The sequence below is a fragment of the Larus michahellis genome, chromosome 7, assembly GCF_964199755.1.
Source record: "Larus michahellis chromosome 7, bLarMic1.1, whole genome shotgun sequence".
Taxonomy (NCBI): Eukaryota; Metazoa; Chordata; class Aves; order Charadriiformes; family Laridae; genus Larus; species Larus michahellis.
In genome coordinates, this window is record NC_133902.1 from 32,958,505 (window position 1) to 32,977,616 (window position 19,112).

Genomic DNA, 19,112 nt, shown 5'->3' on the forward strand with positions numbered 1-19,112 from the left:
TAACACTGTACAAGCTGGCAGAAACCTCAGGAAAATGTCAATAAGTAGCTCTAAGACAGCATATGATTCAAGACAACACTCCCATTGCAATATGTAGTTTACTTCTCTGAACATCTTTTTTAATACTTATTTTTACAATTGTCATAAGTGTCATACAGAATACATTAAAGCAAACATTCAGAAAAAAATGTACAAGCATGTGTGTGGCTGATATGCATATGCAAATGCTAGTTGCATGAATACTGACAGAACTAATGACAGCTCTGAGCTGGTATCCACAAATAACTTTACTTGTATGAACCATTCCATCCCATTCGACCCTGACATAATGGTTTATAAACCGGTGTTTTATATATGGGCAACAGCTCATATGTTTTTCCTCAACATTTGGACCTATTTTGAAAGGAAAGGTTCCATTCCATTCCCATCTGTCCTTTCCAGCCTGCTTCAAAAACACGAAATTATTCATATACACAAAAGGAAGACTGGTTAAATCAAATTAAATATTTGCTTATAAAAACAGATTTTGGTATGTGCTTGAGTGCAAAAAACCCTGTACACTTATTTAACAATTGTGTAAATCAAAAACAGTAAATGGCTTGCTTAAAGTGCTCTACAGCTAAGACTTTATAGACCAAGTTTATCCCTAAATGAATACCCCAAAAGCGTACAATGCTAACACTAACAGCCTTATGGACCAAGGTGCTAGTAGGCACTGTTATACTATATTACTCATTTAATTAAGAGAGTCGGACTCCAATCTCACTTACAGTTAATCCAAATTTACACTGACGTAACTGAGAGCAGAATCCCTCTCCTGGTGTATACCATCCTCAAATGATATAAAGGAGTTGCAAAAACAGAAGCTCTCTTTTGTATAAATATGTCATAAATAAAATATGTATAGATACAAATATTCATTACAACAGCAGCTTACTGGTCTAATATTTCAGCTCTTGCTTCTGTAATATTTTGCTAAAAACACATCTTAAGTGAGCAGAGTAAATCTTAACAGTGCTGCGTTAGCTACTTGTGATGCTACACACTCCAGAAGCAATTTATGCACATTTTGAAGCCTTTAATAGATCTTTAGACCTCTAGTAGTGAAAGTAGGTAGAAATTTTTGATGCAAAAAAGAATAAATAAATAAAAATTATTAAATATCCAATGTTTGGTACAAATGCTTCATATTAAGTTACCTTTATACATTTGTTTAGAAAAATACACTAAATATTTCTACTTTCATTGGCTAAAAATAAGGACCGGATTATGTATATCCTTGTGTTTTTAAAGAAGGCAATGTCAATTACCATCAAGCTGCTAGAGTAGACCCATTAGTGCCCATTCCCACAGCCCTTACGGAGGCAAAAAAGCCGTCCCAGGGCTAATCACAGCTCCTGGTGGATGACCGGTACAAATGACCAAAAGGCCCATGGCACAAGTTGCATTTTCTCCAAAAAAAAAAAAATGAAACCTTTTTGCTGAAGTTTATAACCTGCAGGTTTACTAATGTATCAGTCAGACCTTCACACTTTTTAAAAAGAGCTACATTTACAAATGTGGATGCTTACCTGTTAAGCCATCATTTGTTTCAAAAAATGCACATTCAAACTGTGAAATATTAGGAAAATACTCTTGCAAATAAACTATATAAAGATAAAATACACTTCAAAGATAGTTTTTATGTTATTCTATAAAGTGCAGAGAAATCCTTCTAAAAAGGGAAATGACTACTTCCTATAACAACAGTATAATTACAGCAGCTTTTGCATAGCCTTATTTATAGAAAATTGAATACTTTCAGTTTATTCAGGAAGAAAGGGATGAAAATGTCTCTTCCAGTTCAGATCCTTCCTTCGATACTGATCTATTTTCTTCAGGAATGGTTGATGATACCAGATCCCCATTGACAGCACTTCTAGAACAGTGAGCAGATCCTAGGAAGATATCAATAAGTATTTAATTTCAACCCCCAAAAAACTCATCCAATCTGTCAGTTATTCTATTTCCTGTACGTAAGCAATCAGAAGAATAATTACTCCAGACTTTTTCTGAAGCATTTCAATCAGCATCATGTCCAAGGATGATGAGTATGAATAATGTTCAGCTAGTAGAAATCAAGTAATTTTTCTCTTTTATTTTTTAATACATAATAATTTTTACATTAGGAAGGACAGTAATCTGTGAGCTGCAGACATATTCTGTAGGAGGAACACATGAATTTTATTTTTTTTAAAGAACCGATGCATTGATAAGCATTTAATTAAAACATTTTCTGCTACTAAAATGAAACGGACGACTTAACTGCAAGTTGGGTATTACTAGGCTACCTGACAGGAAAGAGGAAAAGCTAAGATAACTGGAAGGTAGCAGAGGAAGCTTCTAACACAGTAAAAGAAAACCGAAAAAGACAGAAACTGAGCTAGAAACTAGAGCTACACAGTAAGGAACCATAAAAGTCTGGTATTAGCAGAAACACAGGAGACAAAGACCCTTTTCAGCAGTCCTGAGAAGAGTCAGACTCTGTAACCAACACCAGAAGTTCCAGATGGTAACAACAAAAGCCTCGCAATATAGGAAGCTACACTGATGTGCATCTACATTACCAATGAGACACAGAATAGGATCTAAACTAAGTTTATTAGCTTGGGATTCATCTGCCACCAGCACAGGGTATGCATGAGGTGAAAGAGGTGGCCACCCTGCAACACATGAGCATCAGAAAACCACGGAAATGGTGCGAAGGTGCAAATACTTGCTTCAAGATAGAATGTAAAGAATTAGTACATCTTTGTGATCACGTGGGCTTTCAGCAATGCCAGGCCTCAGGTTTTTTCTATGCAAGTAAGGCACTAGGCACTCCAAAAGGAAGCCAGACTAAACCAGAACTAGTCAAGAAGAACTAGTCAAGTTAAAGTCTCCCAGAGAGGAGTTAGGATGGAGTCAAAATGACAGCAAGATTCAAAAGGAAAAATCCCAGAAGAACTGGTTACTAATTCAGTAGGCCCATCTAATCAGGAGGGAATAATGTTCTGATCATGACATCATTTCATAATTTTGGGGTTGCTTTTATTTATTATTGGCAAGGCTGCACTCTTTCAGAACAGTGCTGTTCTCTACAAAGGGCAAGCACCCACTGAAATGAACCGTCTTTCCACAAGGCACTGGGTGGAAATGACCCCCCACTGCTCACAGGGGTCACAGAAGGGAGAATTTGCTTTGTGACAACAAGCAGGTAGCAAACAACAGTATTCCACACCACTTACCAGAACATCATTCATGCAAGATTCTGTTAGTACAAACATCCCTTTTCTGGTTATGTCTCTATTTCACCTTGCCAGTAGTCTCACTGATTTCAATAGAACTATTCCAGCTGTAAGATCCTTTTCAGTATGAATGAAAGCCAGCAAAAGTCAGCATTGTAACAAACTACACAAGTGCTTTAGTTTATGATATAGGAATCTTACAATCAAAACTTTGCATAACTAAGAAAACTTTTTTTATCAGCACTAGAACAGCTGCTGTGAACAGGGTAATAAATTGTACAGAAGGATACAGAAGAAAACCATTCCTCTTCCCAACTTACTCTGAGAATCTTCAAGGGGAGTATCACTGTAAGATTCTGTATCCGAGTATGTTCTTCTGCGCCGCTGTGAAAATCGGTGAAGGGATGAAACTGGTTCTTTTACAGAGTGATTATTCCTACAAAAGAAATGAGATCTAGAAGTAAGCAAAATCTGTGACAACCCATATAAATTTTAAATTTAAAACGATTTTGTGCTCAGATTAAACTGTTAGTATCAATGGTTTTCACTACACTAAACTAAAAATGGCACAGTCAACAGAACATTTTTAATTTTCACAATTATAAAGCATGAAAAAGGAAATAAAAATGTAATATAATCTTTGCATGCAGAAAAAATAACTCAAGAATCTGAAACACTGACCCAAAAAGAATGTTAGCATTTCAAGCTGTATGTCTAATTTCATAAACTTGTCAGAATAAATCATTTGCATAAAGTTTCTACAGTAAGGACATTTTTAGAGCATATTAGAGACAGCAGCTGCATTATTTGCCACTGACACTGATAATCTGCACCCCTAGTTTTCAAATTTAGGTCAATTTAGGCTGTCTAATTTTTCTTACCACCAAGTGAACAATTCTTCTTATATTTTAATTTTAACACTAAGAGGTTCATGGAGGCTTTTTGAGACATAAGAAAAAAGCTTAACAAAATAGAAGATTACCTTTCTGAATAGCAAGGACCAGGGTGGCTAATGGAACGTTTCATCTAGGGGAAAAAAAAAAAAATTAAATAAGCAAACAATAAACCACACCAAAAACGTCACAAGCTACTTGTAAGAATAGTATGCATACCTACATTAATTTTTACTTTATTTACAGTTTCTACAAAGAGAGAGGGCAATCTTAGTTAAAAATCTGATTTAACTATGTGAAAACCAATTGCCATTGATATCAAAAGTTTTCACACAGGAAATGGTTTACTACAAAAAAGTACCACCTTGTTTCTATGGAGTTCATTCTCTCTTGCTCCAGTGTTACTCACAGAACCATTTGTTAATTGCTGTGATATACAGAAATATATCAAGACATTTTTCCTCTACCAAATGCCAGCTTAAATTCCCCATTACCCAATAAGCCAAATCCTGCCTCTTGATTCCTTGTGGTTCTTCTGATATCACTGTCAAATCTCTATACACATCAAAGAAAATTACTAATTTAGATCAATAATGATCAGCTTTGTAAGTAAACTGATTGAAGATAAAGAGACAAGAGATCCAAGTACAAAGAAAGGGATTCCCACAACGGAATCCCACAACAGAGCTTATCTTGCAATCTATACATATGGTCGAGAAGACATTTAAGATGATTCCACAAACGCTGTCCTTCTAAGGGAAATAATCAGTAGTGAAGAGTTATGCAAGTAATATTTTTACCACTATTTACCTTTTTGTTAAATAAGGGCATGTTAGATTAATAAAACTTTTTTAATTATATACATTGAAAGATATGCTATCTTGCTGAAGTGCTTCGAGCCACAAAGCACTCATCTGTTTAAACAGGAGGCAAGCTTATGAAATTTTTAAGGTTAGTGTACAGCTAGCATTCTAAAAAACAAAGAAACAGTTGAACTGAGGAAAGGTTAAACCTCATTCATTTATGAGATACCTCATTACAGGGTCTTGACATGTACAATAAATTACTCTGATTATGTAAAAACTAGCAAACAAAGACTGGGAATGGAAAATTATTGATTTGTATTTAGGATCAGTACTGATCATAACAGAGTCAAGATTTCAACTGTTGACATCATAGCACGTAGCAATAGCATCGTCTTCTGCCATTCTTCCCCCCATTCAGCCAACAATATAACACTTAGAAAACATAGTATTTCAAAATGTCTAAACCATTTGGACAGGTGATGGTGACACAGGAGAAACTAAGGGATCAGGGTGAGGCAGCTGGAACATTTCTGGCTTAAACTTGGCATTAGCAATCTTCACACATTCTTCAAGTGTTGTGATAAACGTATTACATGTGGCACTAAGCAAGGAAGAGGCTTCATTCATGTTCTGAAAATAAATGAAAGTACACGCATAAGCAAGAAAAAAAAGGAAACGATGCAAATACAACTCTGCCACACCACCACTCACACACACACGCGCGCTAATTTCCCTCCATACCATTAAGAAATTCCATTTCCCATTTTATTTAATCAAATGTTCACCTTCCTGTGAGGCTAATTTAAGCAAACAAATGTGACAGCATTGTAATTTCTTTCTGACATCTGAATTTCTTTAGGGTATCAGCCAACAAAGCTGTAACATTTTTACTGCAAAGCTTGTCTGAGAGTGACCAACTAGTATCAGAAGATCATTCAGTGAAACAAATGAATCGCAGCAGGATGTGCAAACAGCTTTATCACTCCAGCACAAGGAGCCTGCAGGTCAGTCTCACCTTGCTGTAAAATGACAACAATTTCCTGTGTTGTGACCAAGCATCAACTCCTTGCTTTGCCCTCAGTGGACAACAAGATTGTCCACACATTGCTCCAGAGTGTAAAGAATGAAGCCATTCATAACTTCCAGTACTAACTTTTATTCCAAAGCAGAAATACTAGAATAATTTGACTTGTTCATATCCAGAGAGACTTATCTACACTGTAGGTTTCCAATACCTGTAACACTAGCTTTCACTGATAACAAAACGGAATACCCTCCTACACAAGGAAGTAAAGAATGGACAAACAAGATTGTTTCAACTATTCTCCCCATAACAGAGATGTAAAACAAGACACATTATTGCATAACTCCTATGGCAGTTCTTCCGGACTTTCAACCGAATGACTCAGTAACACAATTGCTTCCTAATGCATGTTACAATTACAGTTAAACCATCCAGGTACTTACTTTATGCACATATAATCACAACAGTATTATACACACACAAGCACTCACAAATTGACCTTTGGTTAAATGTCCCAAAATTAGAGATGAAAAAGGCATAAGATAACAACAGAAACTTGACGTGTATTATACAATTAATTTCTCCAGTGTCATTCTAGAAATCTGTACCTCAATGCTGGGAGGAGAGCGAGTCTCATCATGGTGAACAAATTCTTGTATTGTATGAACTTGCTGCATTAAAAGATCACAGTAGAGACGAAGTTCGGACATTTTGGTTTTGAGAGATTCATTGGTCTCACTTATTTCTATAAAAAATTAAGGAAATAGTAATTAATTGCATACAATGTATGTACACATTTTAATTTTTAAGCACTTTTCATTTAAATGTAAATATCAGTTTAAAATTCACTTAAACTTTCCCTTAATTTTGAGGAAAATTCTATTCTGCAATGAGTCAAGAACTGTACTTGAAGCAGACAATGGTTTGTACTAACTAGTTTGAGGCTAATTTAATAACCATTAAGAAAGACACACATTACTAAGAAAGATAAAGTTGAAATCTTTCTTAGCTGCAATGCAATATAGAAAACATTTAGTGGATGAAATTTACACCCACTGGAGTGGCTGGAAATAGTTACATTAAGCCATCCAGGAAAAAAAAGGGAAAAAAACAATAGTAACTATAAAGAATCAAAACAACAGAAACCAAATGGCTTCACAAAAGCTGCAAACAGTATGTTTGCTCTTGTAACAACAATATTTGCTAGTATTTCAGCTTAAGATAGAAGAGGTCAATGGAGGTGACCCCTAATTCAAACATCAAGGAGGAATTTACCATATAGATGACTATAAATATAAACTGTAATTATTTCAAGACAATAACACTGACTTTCTACCACAATATTTGCACTACCATTATCTGAAAACAACATTTGAAAAAGTGGTAAGATTGTATATGCTGTAGGTAACACACATACCTTTTTCTTTTTTTGTTCTGGTATCCGCTAAACAGGCTTTTGCACTCCCCAGTGCTACCAGCCACCTTTGCCTTTCAGCTGCATTAACTGCTTTCATATAGAAATGCTGTTCCCCCGGGATGATCAGCTCCATTCTTGTGTTGTCTGTTGCATGAACTTATGATAGAGAAGAAAAGAACAATTTTTTAAAAAAGTAACCTCAACTCAGTAACAAGTATTTATTAAATGCTGATCAAAGTATTTTAAAATGTTTATTACAATCCCACAGTAATACAGTAAGCTAAACTGCTAAATAACAAAACGCCCAAAGCTGCTCAGTCCTTCTCCCCAGCATGCCTCCAAGTCAACAGGTAGGAACACGAGACACTGAACAGTGGCCAGACTCAAGTACAATGGAGTTCCCTTTCTGCACAACTGTTGTATTCCCAACCCGGCCTAAACATGGCAAACTGAAGGGTTCTGTTGCAAGGACAAGTATTTATGGAGAGCTAGGCTAAAAACTGAAACAATCTCTCTTCTAGACAAAATCTGGCTTCAGGTCGCAGATCCCTAGAACCAAGAGCTGAGGCGGACTTTGTTTACAGTCTATTATCTTTAATTGAATACTCTATTGGTTTTCATGTTATCAATCACATTTCTTCCAGACTCACACTGCACTAACCACGGATGCAGGAGACTGCACCAAATCCAGACTACAACTATTACCTTTCCTTCACCAAAAAAATAGGTTGACAAGAAAACAAACAACTGAAATGGCCAAAAAAAGGGATCTTCCACTTTACATCACTGATTTCATCTACACCAAGGAAAGAGTAACAAAAAGGAGTTACCACATGAAAAATACTTGGTGGCCCACATAAAATAAGAAGTCCCACTTTTTAATATAGAAGTACCCACATCACAAGCCCAGACATCCACAGGTATCTGGAAACAGGCCACCAGTTGAAAGTAAGAGAGAGTTAGACAATGCCTTGCTATTAGTCCAGGAGGTTAACCTACAGATTAGAATACGCTAAAGGCTAAACTCACAGTCTGACACAAACAGCTCGCTCACTAACTCTAACACATCCACCACCTACGCATGTGGGCAGCTTCTAACAGCAACAAAAGTAAAAATGACTCAGGAAAACAAGAGACTAAACTTCTCTGGTGTATAAGAATTTGCCCTTTTGGGTCACTGCTGCTGCTCTTTTGAAAAACTAGCATTTATGAATCAATCTCTTACCCCTGGTCATAAGAGGGATAAGAGGCAGAACTAAATAACTAGCCGAGGTAACTTGCATAAGCCACATGCACACAACTATTCAAAACAAAAAGGAATGCATGGTGGGTTCTAAATCTCAAAACAGAGCTCTAATTGTCAAAAGCATTTTTCTTTGTCACCATTTCATAATTCACATTCACTATTATTTGTGAACTATGAAGCAGTCACATCGGACTACAGATAAACAAAAACAGAGGAGGAAAAGCTTGTGATGCAAAATGTATGTTGGGTGATCTTTTCTATTTCCCTGGCAGCTACAATTTCCCCAAGCAGAAATCTGTTAACTCTTACCTTTTATTTCACACACAGCCATCTTTATACTTCCTTTGCTGCCTTTGCAAACATCATCCTGTGAATCATAGTATGACAATATCCCATTGTCTAAAACAAACCACCGAGGCTGCCAACCTAGCAAGATCAAAAACATAAAAAGGAAAGTTTAGTCTAATTATTAAATTGCAAATCAAATTCAGCTCTTTGGCTGTTAAAACTTTTATTAAATATGCAAACATTAAACTATTCATGTAACATACCAGGAAGTAAACAATCTGCGCAGTCTGAAGACCAGAGCCGCTCTATAACTGAACTAGTATATATATTTCACTCACTCTCTTTTTGGATGCAAGATTGGTAGTATTTCAGTCTTTACTATATTCCATTCTACAGCAAAATTAAATTTTAATTTAGCCACCAAGGAATCATATTTTAAAGGCTGATAAATTACATACCTCTGAAGAACCATTCTCATTCAAGTACATTTTTCAGGTAGACTTTCCTAAGATTGTAGATCTTATTTGTAAGACACAAATAAATTACCATTGTCACAGAATGCTATGCTATGGTCTCCTCTGCCTACTGTATTTCAGTGAAAACTTGCACATTTCACACTTAACTATTGACACACCATTTTCTTTGAAAGTAGCCCAGCTCCATTGCTCAACCACAATTTAATGTCAGGCATTGTGCGGGGAACTGAGGCATGGCTTATACTCTTAGGCCCATTTGTGAGGGCAGCATACACCAGTTCCTCTACTAAAATTTCCACCAGCTTTGCTTTAGCCAAATTATATAACGATCTCTCACCTCAGTGGATCTACAAAACAGAACAGTTTATGCATAGACACAAATACCTGTGAGAACTCCATGCAGCGTTACACCACATAGCAAATTATTGTCAGGGGCCCTCTTGGATTAAGGTATATTAGCATTCCTTTCTTTTTTTTTCCCCTCCCTTTTTTTTTTTTTTTCTTTTTCTTTTAACAGCTATTTCATAAAACTCAGCACTCACAGGAATAAGTGCCCTAATTTCTAATACCACTAAATGCAAACCATTTTGCCTAGTTATATCACCTCTGTTTCTAAAAGTAACATTGAACTAAAATATTCCAGTAGAGCATAACAAGCAGCTGGGCTCTTCCAAGTAGAGTCCGTTACAGTCTGGGTCTGCTGTACAACAGGAGCGGCTTATCCCTCTATTTTACAACTCAACACCAAACATAACTTCCTGCTTGGCTTAGGGTTTGGAATGGCAAAAACTGCAAGGCCAAGAACTCAACGTATTCGGCGATCTGACGGTGTGGTCCATGGCACTTACCAATTGCCATTCCAACAGAGCAAGCTCCAGCCATCCAGCAGCACATACTACAACACAGGAGGCTTAATCAGACTCTTGAAAATCAGATAAATGCTTCATACTACTCACACTAAGTCATGATGAGTTTTAACACTAATTCAAGAAGTGTAAGAGCAGGCCCCATTACATTATGTCACAATTCCATGACAAGGAAACAATAACATGTAAATATTTTGTAAATTTATTAGCTATAATGGTAAGCATCTATGTCTTTCAAAATGCAGTGGCAACTAATAAGCAGATCCACACTCATATATAAAAGCAGAATGAAAAAAAAGTACAAACATTGAGGGATACCAACTCCCACAGGAAATACTTCAAATTGTATGTGTACATAAGAATATGCAGTCATAAAATGACTGCACTTTAGACCCTGTCCTGTAAAATGTTGGTTTTTTTCCTGCTACACTGTGTTGCAATACATTGACTCTGTGCTGCCCTTATCGCCTAAGTGCATGCACAGGTGGTACGTCAATGCCTGTCTCAACGGTCCAATTCTGATAGAACAGGACCCTACATGGATGATTATTTCAGCCTCACATTACGCTGGTACCGGAAAAAACAGAAGCAAAGGATTTAAAAGACTCCGAGCAGCTCACAGAACCAAGCTAAAGAACAAAACTACCTCTTCTGATTTGAAATTGGGCAAACAGTGGCCTATGCTTGACAAAGTATTTAACAAATTTGTACTTCTCAAATTCTTAGATGCACATGTGTTATTTGAGGAGAAAAAAAAAAAAGCTGGATTTCTGGTTTGCTCTCAATGAAGGAGGAAACTAAATGTTTTCCACAATGCTTCAGCAACAATAAAAACGCTCCTTTGCTGCTTGGCTTCTACCGTTAATGACAAGTACTACAGCCTATTTCTGGCTACAAAAATAAATAGCAGAGTAACAAGAAAGTTGGTAATAACATTTAAAAATTTCACTAATATGATTAATTTTTTTTTTCTTTAAATTTGCTGCCCTCATGTATTTTGGAAATCATAGGGAATTCCTGACACACTGTAATTTTGAAATGCAGGAGCAGATGCTCTCAGCTGGCTAGCATACACAGAAGGAAGGGTTCTGCACCTTGCTATTTTAGAGGGCTACTGACTTCACAGAAGTTAGCTGCGTACTGATAAAGCAGTCTATTGTGTGTACAGCATTCACAATTACTGTTGAATATTTAATCATTAAATAACAAACTTCAAATGGGAAATTTATATCAAACACTACAAGGGCTCTAACCTGTGACCTTTTACCTTTTGCTACAGTAACATTTCTGGTCATGTAAGTCAAAGTGTCAATTCCCATTCTATTCTGAAAAGCAACTTGTATTCGTTGCTTCTTTCACAACCACAGTTTTTCCTATATGTGTTTTCTCCACGTTTATTGTAAAGAAGTGACAAAAATATCTTATCAAATACCTATTTAATTACAGTACGACTATTCTTTTTGACCAGAAGGCCAGTATATGCGAAGACATATTTGCTCTGAAAAATGCAAGATTATGCTCTGTGCACTTCAATTCACAGCAAGTGCTCGCAACCCTTGCAACGTGGTCCACGTTTTATAAACCCTCAGAACCGAGTTTGACACCACTCTACACTCAAAACTGGAACATGCTGAAGCAGAACTGCTCAGGTGAAGTCCCAAAGAATGAGAGGGCAAAGAAGATATTGCCCAAGCAGTCAAACACGAGGCCTGATTAAGCACGGTGTATGATCTGACACTGATCTGCTCTGGAGGGACAATTAGTCCTGTTACAGTGTCAGAAGAGGAATCTGTTTCACCTTCACAGTACTGTCGATCCACTGCTCTCTCCAGAGGGAGGTGGCTTCTCTATTACGACAGAGGATGAGGCAAACAAAACCAGTGCTTTGAGGGCAAATGCAGGTATTTGGTGCATGTCTGTCTGCAGCACTTCTAAAAATATATTTCGTGAATACTTCACCCAGAACTGAAGTTTTTTTATATGTTTTTATGTTAGGATACAGGAGCACAGACTCCAAAAAAATTACCATTCAAAAGCAAATTAAAAGAGAATTCAAACTTCCACATTCAGCACTGAAGATTTAAACATGTAATCTTAAGCGATTCCTCCGCTGCAAGCAAGGAAACCCTGCAAGTTTGCATGTTGCAAATTAAAAGCTGTATTCTGAGAGGAAACAGAGGTGGAGGGGAAAATCCCACAGCCGGTCCGTTAGAATAAGGCACTTCAGGCGGTGTTTGCTGCAGCCTGTCCTGTCAACAGTCCCTGACGAACTGGGCAAGGGAGCTCTGGAGGGGCGCTTGGCCACCCAGCTCCCGGCGGAAAACCGGGGGGGTGGGAGCATCTTGGCTGCGAAGCCGCCTTGGGGAAGGGCGACGGGTGTCGGCTGGGCCGAGGCCTGCCGCCCCCCCGGCACCACACACACGGCAGCGCTTGGGAAACGGCTGGCGGCGGTCGCCGCCGCTCGTCGCCCCGCGGCCCGGCCCAGCCCGGCCCAGCCCCCGCAGCCGGCCCCAGGCCGCCCCGCCGCCTCAGGGGCGCCGGCAGCCTCCGCTCCACGGCGGCTCGGCTCTAAACCCCTCGTCTGGGGACGCCGGGACCCACCGACGCCGCAAGCAGCGCCTTACGGACGAGGCCAACCTCCCCCCCCGGCCCCATAGGCCCCGGCCGCCACAGCCCCAACCACCGTCCCCCTAGGCCCCGCTTCCCGCCGCCTACCCGCCAGGTAGTTGGTCCACTTGTACAGGACCCCCTCCATCGCTCACAGCCCGGCACCGGGCCGCATCCTCCTGCTCTTGCTGCGAGGAAAGGGCGGCCGCCACCACCGCCGCCGCGGGGATGGGCGCTCACCTCCCGTCCCCGCCGCTATTACTCCCCGCGAGCGCGGAGGCGGAGCCGCTCAGCTCCGGCGCGGCGGCCCCGGCGGCGGCGGCGGCGGCCCCGGCGGCGCCACCCGCCCCGCGGGCCGCTCCGCATCTCCCATGCGCCGCCCGGCCGCGCCTCCCCCCGACGACACCCCGCGGTTGTTTCCTGGCGTCCCTGTCACTTCCTGAGCGGAGGGGGCCGGGCCCGCAGAACCGACCGCCCCGCCGGCTGCCTGTCCCCGCGTCCGGGGAGGCTTGAGGCGGTGGCGCAGCGCAGGCTCAGCCCCCCCACACTCCCGTCCTCCCTCCCTCGTCCCAGCAGCGGGACAGTGCCACGCCGGCGGCCTCCTCCAAGCGACATGGGCCGCGGGCTGACCCTGCTCCTCCTGCCCCTGGCCCTGCTGGCAGCCCCGGCGCAGGCCGAAGGCGGCAGGGCGGCGGAGGAAGAGGTTAAAATCGAGGTGCTGCACCTCCCCGAGGCGTGCAGCCCGAAGAGCAAGAAGGGGGATCTGCTGAACGCACACTACGACGGGTTCCTGGCCAGCGACGGATCCAAGTTTTACTGCAGGTGGGACGCCCCCAAGGCAGCCGGGAGGGTGGGAGGGAAGGTAGGCCCTAGCCTGGCGGTGGACGTGGCACGGTTTGCCCGCCCTCAGCAGCAGCGGGTCCCGCTGACCCGGCTGAGGGGGCCCGGCGGGCCCTGTGGGGGCCCCGCCGGGCCCCCTCAGCCGGGTCAGCGGGACCCGCTGCTCCCCCAGCTTGGGGTCCACGCTAAGCACCTCTGATTTAGTAATTTCCCCTTTTCTCAGCCTGTGTTTTTCCTCAGCCGAGTGTTGAAGGATGTAGGGTTTTACCTAGGGTCAAGAGGGACCAGTGCTTGAGGTAGGCTGGAAGCCGCGGGGACCCACGGGGAGGGTCGCTGGGGGCGACGCGCCTCACGTGGAGAGCACCCCTTTGGCAGGGCGAAAATAAAATAAACCCATACACACCACCATGTCGCCGCCTGCCATGTTCTGGGCTGTGATCCGTGCAGAAGAGATGGGGTTTGGAGGAGGAGCTCCTGGCAGCGACGCGGACTGGTTATTTTAGACACAAAGTTGAGTACTGCGTGCAGTTCTACATAGTTGGCATCGTGCGGGGCAGCCACATTACACTAGTGGTTTGCAGCCTTTATGCCCCTTCCCTGTCGCTGCTTCTCTCCTCGATTTGTGCTGCCTTTCTCTTTGCCCCAGTGTAAGCAATTAGCCTTCTGCTTTTTTGCTTTCTCCCATCCGTCTGTCTTCAGGCTGTTTCAGCTCAGTTTAGCTGTCTTTGCACACAGAAACCGTCGTGCAAAAGCTTTATGTTTAGAGTGCCTTGCTTTTAATGGTGGTGCATCCACCATAGTAAGGCAGGACTCAACCTGTGCAGAACTGTGGAGGAGAGTGTTTTCTTTGGGTACCTGGCTCATTCCTTACCCATATTTGGGCAAATCAGACAGTAGCCTAGTTCATTACAAAATCTTGATTCGTTCCTCCCACTTGTATCATTTAAGAAAAAATCAATATAGGGTAATTCTACATTTAACAGTACCATTTTACTTGCATTCTTTTGCCTGTTGAAGTGACACTTACAGTGTTTCCCTCTGACTTTTGAGCTCTATGTTGCTCAGTCGCCATTCAGTGTAGCTCCCATCCTGGGGACACCTCATATGACCAGAAGCTGGCTCAAGCACTGAATATCTGAACCGGACAGAGCAGTGGATGAGCACACAATACCGTAGCCAAGATTGCCAGGTTCCCCCAGCACACCTGTGCATGGTACATCCATCCTATCCTACAGTGATGTGAACTGCTGAAGACGTTCATGCTGGGAGCATGAAGACTGCATGCTCCCAGCGCTCCTCCTCTTGCAGACTTCCTGCAGCGGCACCTTGTTTCTGGCATGCAGTATATATGATCAGGAAAATCGGATGTTTTTGTAAGAAGTTAGTTTTATTTACTTGGGCTTTCAATTTCAAAAGGAGGTTGCCCCGTGCACAGCTCAAGATTTGACCTTAATTATAAATGTAGCAGAAAAACAGTGTTAATACTTCATATTCTTGCACTCTAAACATTCTTGTGTTCCAGTAATCTAATCTACGTTTTTACTGACTGCTAATTTAAAGTTATTTTTCTATAAAAAAATAAAATACTAAATTCACTGTTATCCACTCACAATTCTTTTTAATAGTCGGACGCAAAATGAAGGTCATCCAAAATGGTTCGTTCTGGGTGTTGGACAAGTCATAAAAGGGCTAGATATTGCTATGATGAATATGTGTCCTGGAGAAAAACGGAAAGTGATCATTCCTCCGTCATTAGCATATGGACAGCAAGGATACGGTAAAAAAGAAGTTTTAATAATAAACTTTGACTTCCCTCTGTTTTACCCTTTCAAACGTACAGTGTTATAAAAGATTGTAAGAATTGGTGCTCCTTTTATTTCTGGAGGCACTGGAAGTGATGACCGCAGCTGTGCAGCCTAATCCTGCTCATTCTGATGCAGTTTAAGTAGTCCTCATCATAGACCCACACCCAGGCCTTGCAGTTTGCATTAGAATTTAGTACATGGCACCCAATGTGTTTTTCCAAATATTGCCATAATACAAAAAATTGACAGCAAAAGGAAGATCTTAATTATTCATATCAGCATTTTTTGTCTTAATCTATATTTTCTCTATGTTTAGGTTCTGTTATTTGACCTCTACCTGCTTAGCCTTTTAATGACATTCTGCATCTTCTGAGCAAAATGGAACGTAATCTAGTGCGTGCCACAGAATTAATCTAAGTAGAAATAATTTGTTTAAAATACTGCTTACGTTCTGGATAGTTAATGGACAATATCATCTCATTACATAATAATTGCAATGGTACGGTGCATGAAATCTTGAGTTGAATTTATGATGCAGTCTACTTTGAAAAAAAAAGTTGCAGTCAGAGTTCTATGCGGTGTTTCCGCACTCTTAATTGTAGGTAACTTTAATTCAGCTCTGACTTGGGTGTAGCAGTTTCTGTGAAAAGGTGACTTCTGCTCTGTAATAATTATTTGGTAGTTATGTCAGAATTCCATGCACCAGTTTTGTCTTTCATACAATTCTATTGTAGCCAGTGAAGTTTACTAGGAATAAAGTTTTCCCCTTGAGCATAATGTTTATTAAGTAAGTCTCGTAACAACAAGGAAGAACGCTGACACAAAAGTATGTTCTTTAACTCTAATACTAGTGTTAACTGTTTGTTCTAGGTAGCACTTCAAGAAAGCATTCTTTTCCTACAGCATACCTGTCCTCTGTCTCAGCGTATTCCTGCATGCTGGGGAAGATGCCTGCCTAATCTTGAATTAGAAAAGATGCATGTGGCTTTCTAAATCTTTACGTATCTTTCCTTTGTTGGTATGTATATTTGTAAACTACTGTCACTGAATTCTAGTATTGTATCTTTCTTTTGTAAGTAGTATATAAACCATGTTTATATTCAGATATATTTACAACTTCTACATTTTTAAAGTTTGTAAGATTAAAATCTTTTGAACTCTGAAACCTGTCATTTTTACTATGGCTATCTGAGATGAGTAGTGTGAGTAACAGTTTTGTTTACCGTCTGTTTATAAACGAGCAGGTTCTTTAGTTTTTCTTGCATTTACGAAGGACGGGCACAAGCTCAAAATTCTGAGGTTGCAATGTCATGCTCACTGGCTTTGGCTATGAATAGAAGCAACTTGCATGTTTACATTTTAATTTTACACTGCATGATTTCTTGATGCTTTTTTGGCGCTACTTTTAGACCTCAGCAGTTTGTTACTGTCTCTCTTCAGTAGTTCCCTTTTTTTTTGCCAGATGCATGATACATTGACCTGTGTTGATAGGCAGCAGTGGTTTTACATCAGGTAATAGAAAATGCTTTGACACAGGGATTATGAAGTCCAATACGTGGGTTTTTGTCTTCAAAGACCAGACAAAATATTCCAGTAGTTTGGGGGTTTTATTGTGTGAATCAGAAGACTTACATTCTATTGCTTCTTTCTAATGAGGTGTATATTTTAAACACTATTTTACATCAAGTCCTTTAACCGTAGGTATAGTTCATAGTAAGCTGGTAAAACCTGATGTTGCCTTTTTGTTTCTTCAGACAGAAAGTACATATGAGCATTGGTCTGTTACTGTAATCTCTTACATCAGATTGCAGATATTTAATAAAGGCATATGTCTTCAAATCAGTCTCTGAGTAAGCCCCGTCACATGACAGTACGTGAAAGAGTAAGAACTTCAGGAATACTTGTTTTTCATAACACAGACCCTTCTCTTAGTTTTTAGAAGTACCTGAATTGATATGGGCAATATAATTTTGTTTCAGGGAAGTATATTGTTTGCAGATCTCTCTCAAAATCATTTATCTAACACAGTCTGAACAATCTTCCTGTCTAGCTGTGTAATATTTAAATTCAGGATTTAATCTGAACATTAATACAGCCTTTTGTAATAAAAAAATAAGATGCTTTATGTGTGAATTTATCATATGTATGATCTGTGACGATACTGTGTGATTTCTTAAATGCTTTTTTTTTTCTTTTATTCATAGCACAGGGTAAGATTCCACCCAATGCAACATTGATTTTTGAGATTGAACTTTATGCAGTAAATAAGGGACCTCGCAGTGTTGAAGCATTTAATCAAATAGACAAGGACAGTGACAAGAAACTCTCTGAACTTGAGGTAATATGGTGTAACTAATTTGGAATCAGTAATTTATAAAACTATAGGTATAGTTGCATCAGTGTTATCTTTACCTGAGCTGCCTCTGCTGTGGTTCCTCATATAAAGCTTCTGTATACTTACACAAACTGCACTGCACAATGCTGAAATTTGCTTTGATTAATATATTAGTATGTCTCAGACTTGCTGGGAAACAAACTTCAGACATGTCTGCACTGGAGTCACAATAACTTACGTATATACCCCAGCTGTCCTTGAAGATAGCCGTTGAGTACTGGCGTAAAAGCCACAATGGTTGGACTCTTTTCTTTTCTTCTAGATAAGCCAGTATTTGAAAGAAGAATTTGCAAGAGATGGTAAAAAACGTCATCCCTCAGTCCATGATGAAATCTTAGCTGATATATTTAAGAAGAATGACCACGATGGAGACGGTTTCATATCAGCAAAGGAGTACAATGTCTACCAGCATGATGAACTCTAAGTACTTAAAAAATCTTTGCCTGTTTTCTCAACACTGAATTTTAAATAATAATACTTTGTCACAGAACTTTTTGTATTTTTTTTATAGTGGCATCTTTTTATATGTGACTGTAAAAATCTTATTTTTAACATTCAACTAATAAAATGTCTTAGATATTTCAGAAGAAAGAAATAAAATTGGAAAACACCGTGATCTGTCATTACTGGTTCCCATGTCATGTCCTAATCTACAGTATTGCTCAGTAGTCTTTCTCATTGTGTAAAATACTGATTAAAATAATTATCTCTGTCCTGTCAAGCAGACAAAAATGGTTCCAGTACGCGTTGACATAGATAAAACATAACTTCTCAGTCCTCTGGAAAAGAAAAGGGGAAAAGAGAATCGCAGGAAGGTAACTCCACGAAACCTCTGCAGGCTCCTAGGCTAGCTTCTTGAGGAATTGCTGTTTGCAGCAAATTTAACTATAAAAGGCCTTAAAATAAATGAACACTGGCCGTGGAATGTCAAAATAAAACCACAAATATTTTTAAAGCAACTTAACCTCTTTGATGTAATATTAGCATGAATAATTTGGTGTTCATGAAAAAGCAGTGTTTTATGTGGATTTTTAAACTTTGACTTAGTAAAATTACTAAGTTAGCCAGTTTATTCAGCAGCACCAAGTTAAAATTCTACTCTATTGTGATCTACTTGGATGAGGTGGAAGATGATAGGAGATACTCTATATAAACATAAGTAATTATTTGGGCATCATTTTGG

The 19,112-nt window shown here is 39.9% G+C and overlaps 2 protein-coding genes across 3 annotated transcripts; one reads left to right on the plus strand and one right to left on the minus strand.

Annotated features, from left to right (window-relative positions):
• Window positions 1-79: 79 nt before the first annotated feature.
• On the minus strand, window positions 80-13,280 carry PLEKHA3 (pleckstrin homology domain containing A3). Its single transcript, XM_074593978.1, has 8 exons — window positions 12,998-13,280; window positions 8,962-9,078; window positions 7,407-7,562; window positions 6,598-6,734; window positions 5,431-5,595; window positions 4,249-4,292; window positions 3,587-3,702; window positions 80-1,937 (listed from the first exon to the last, which is right to left on the minus strand). The coding sequence occupies exons 1-8, from the start codon at window positions 13,035-13,037 to the stop codon at window positions 1,810-1,812; spliced, it is 903 nt and encodes a 300-aa protein (XP_074450079.1). The 5' UTR covers window positions 13,038-13,280; the 3' UTR covers window positions 80-1,809.
• On the plus strand, window positions 13,261-18,552 carry FKBP7 (FKBP prolyl isomerase 7). Of its 2 annotated transcripts, none has more exons than XM_074593980.1 (4): window positions 13,261-13,711; window positions 15,355-15,506; window positions 17,739-17,872; window positions 18,192-18,552. In XM_074593980.1, the coding sequence occupies exons 1-4, from the start codon at window positions 13,503-13,505 to the stop codon at window positions 18,351-18,353; spliced, it is 657 nt and encodes a 218-aa protein (XP_074450081.1). In that variant the 5' UTR covers window positions 13,261-13,502; the 3' UTR covers window positions 18,354-18,552. The 2 variants fall into 2 exon arrangements, with proteins under 2 accessions (XP_074450081.1, XP_074450083.1); XM_074593982.1 differs by lacking the exon at window positions 13,261-13,711 and adding an exon at window positions 14,888-15,102.
• The last annotated feature ends 560 nt before the right edge of the window (window positions 18,553-19,112 follow it).

Excerpts from the sequence above, each read along its gene's own strand:
- PLEKHA3 (XM_074593978.1), bottom strand. The coding sequence starts at position 13,037 with ATGGAGGGGGTCCTGTACAAGTGGACCAACTACCTGGCGG. Across the intron at positions 6,735-7,406 it reads CAGAACAAAAAAAGAAAAAG|AAATAAGTGAGACCAATGAA; the intron begins GTATGTGTGTTA and ends AATTTTTTATAG. Across the intron at positions 3,703-4,248 it reads GGTCCTTGCTATTCAGAAAG|GAATAATCACTCTGTAAAAG; the intron begins GTAATCTTCTAT and ends TTTCTTTTGTAG.
- FKBP7 (XM_074593980.1), top strand. The coding sequence starts at position 13,503 with ATGGGCCGCGGGCTGACCCTGCTCCTCCTGCCCCTGGCCCTGCTGGCA. Across the intron at positions 13,712-15,354 it reads GGATCCAAGTTTTACTGCAG|TCGGACGCAAAATGAAGGTC; the intron begins GTGGGACGCCCC and ends TCTTTTTAATAG. Across the intron at positions 17,873-18,191 it reads AGAAACTCTCTGAACTTGAG|ATAAGCCAGTATTTGAAAGA; the intron begins GTAATATGGTGT and ends CTTTTCTTCTAG.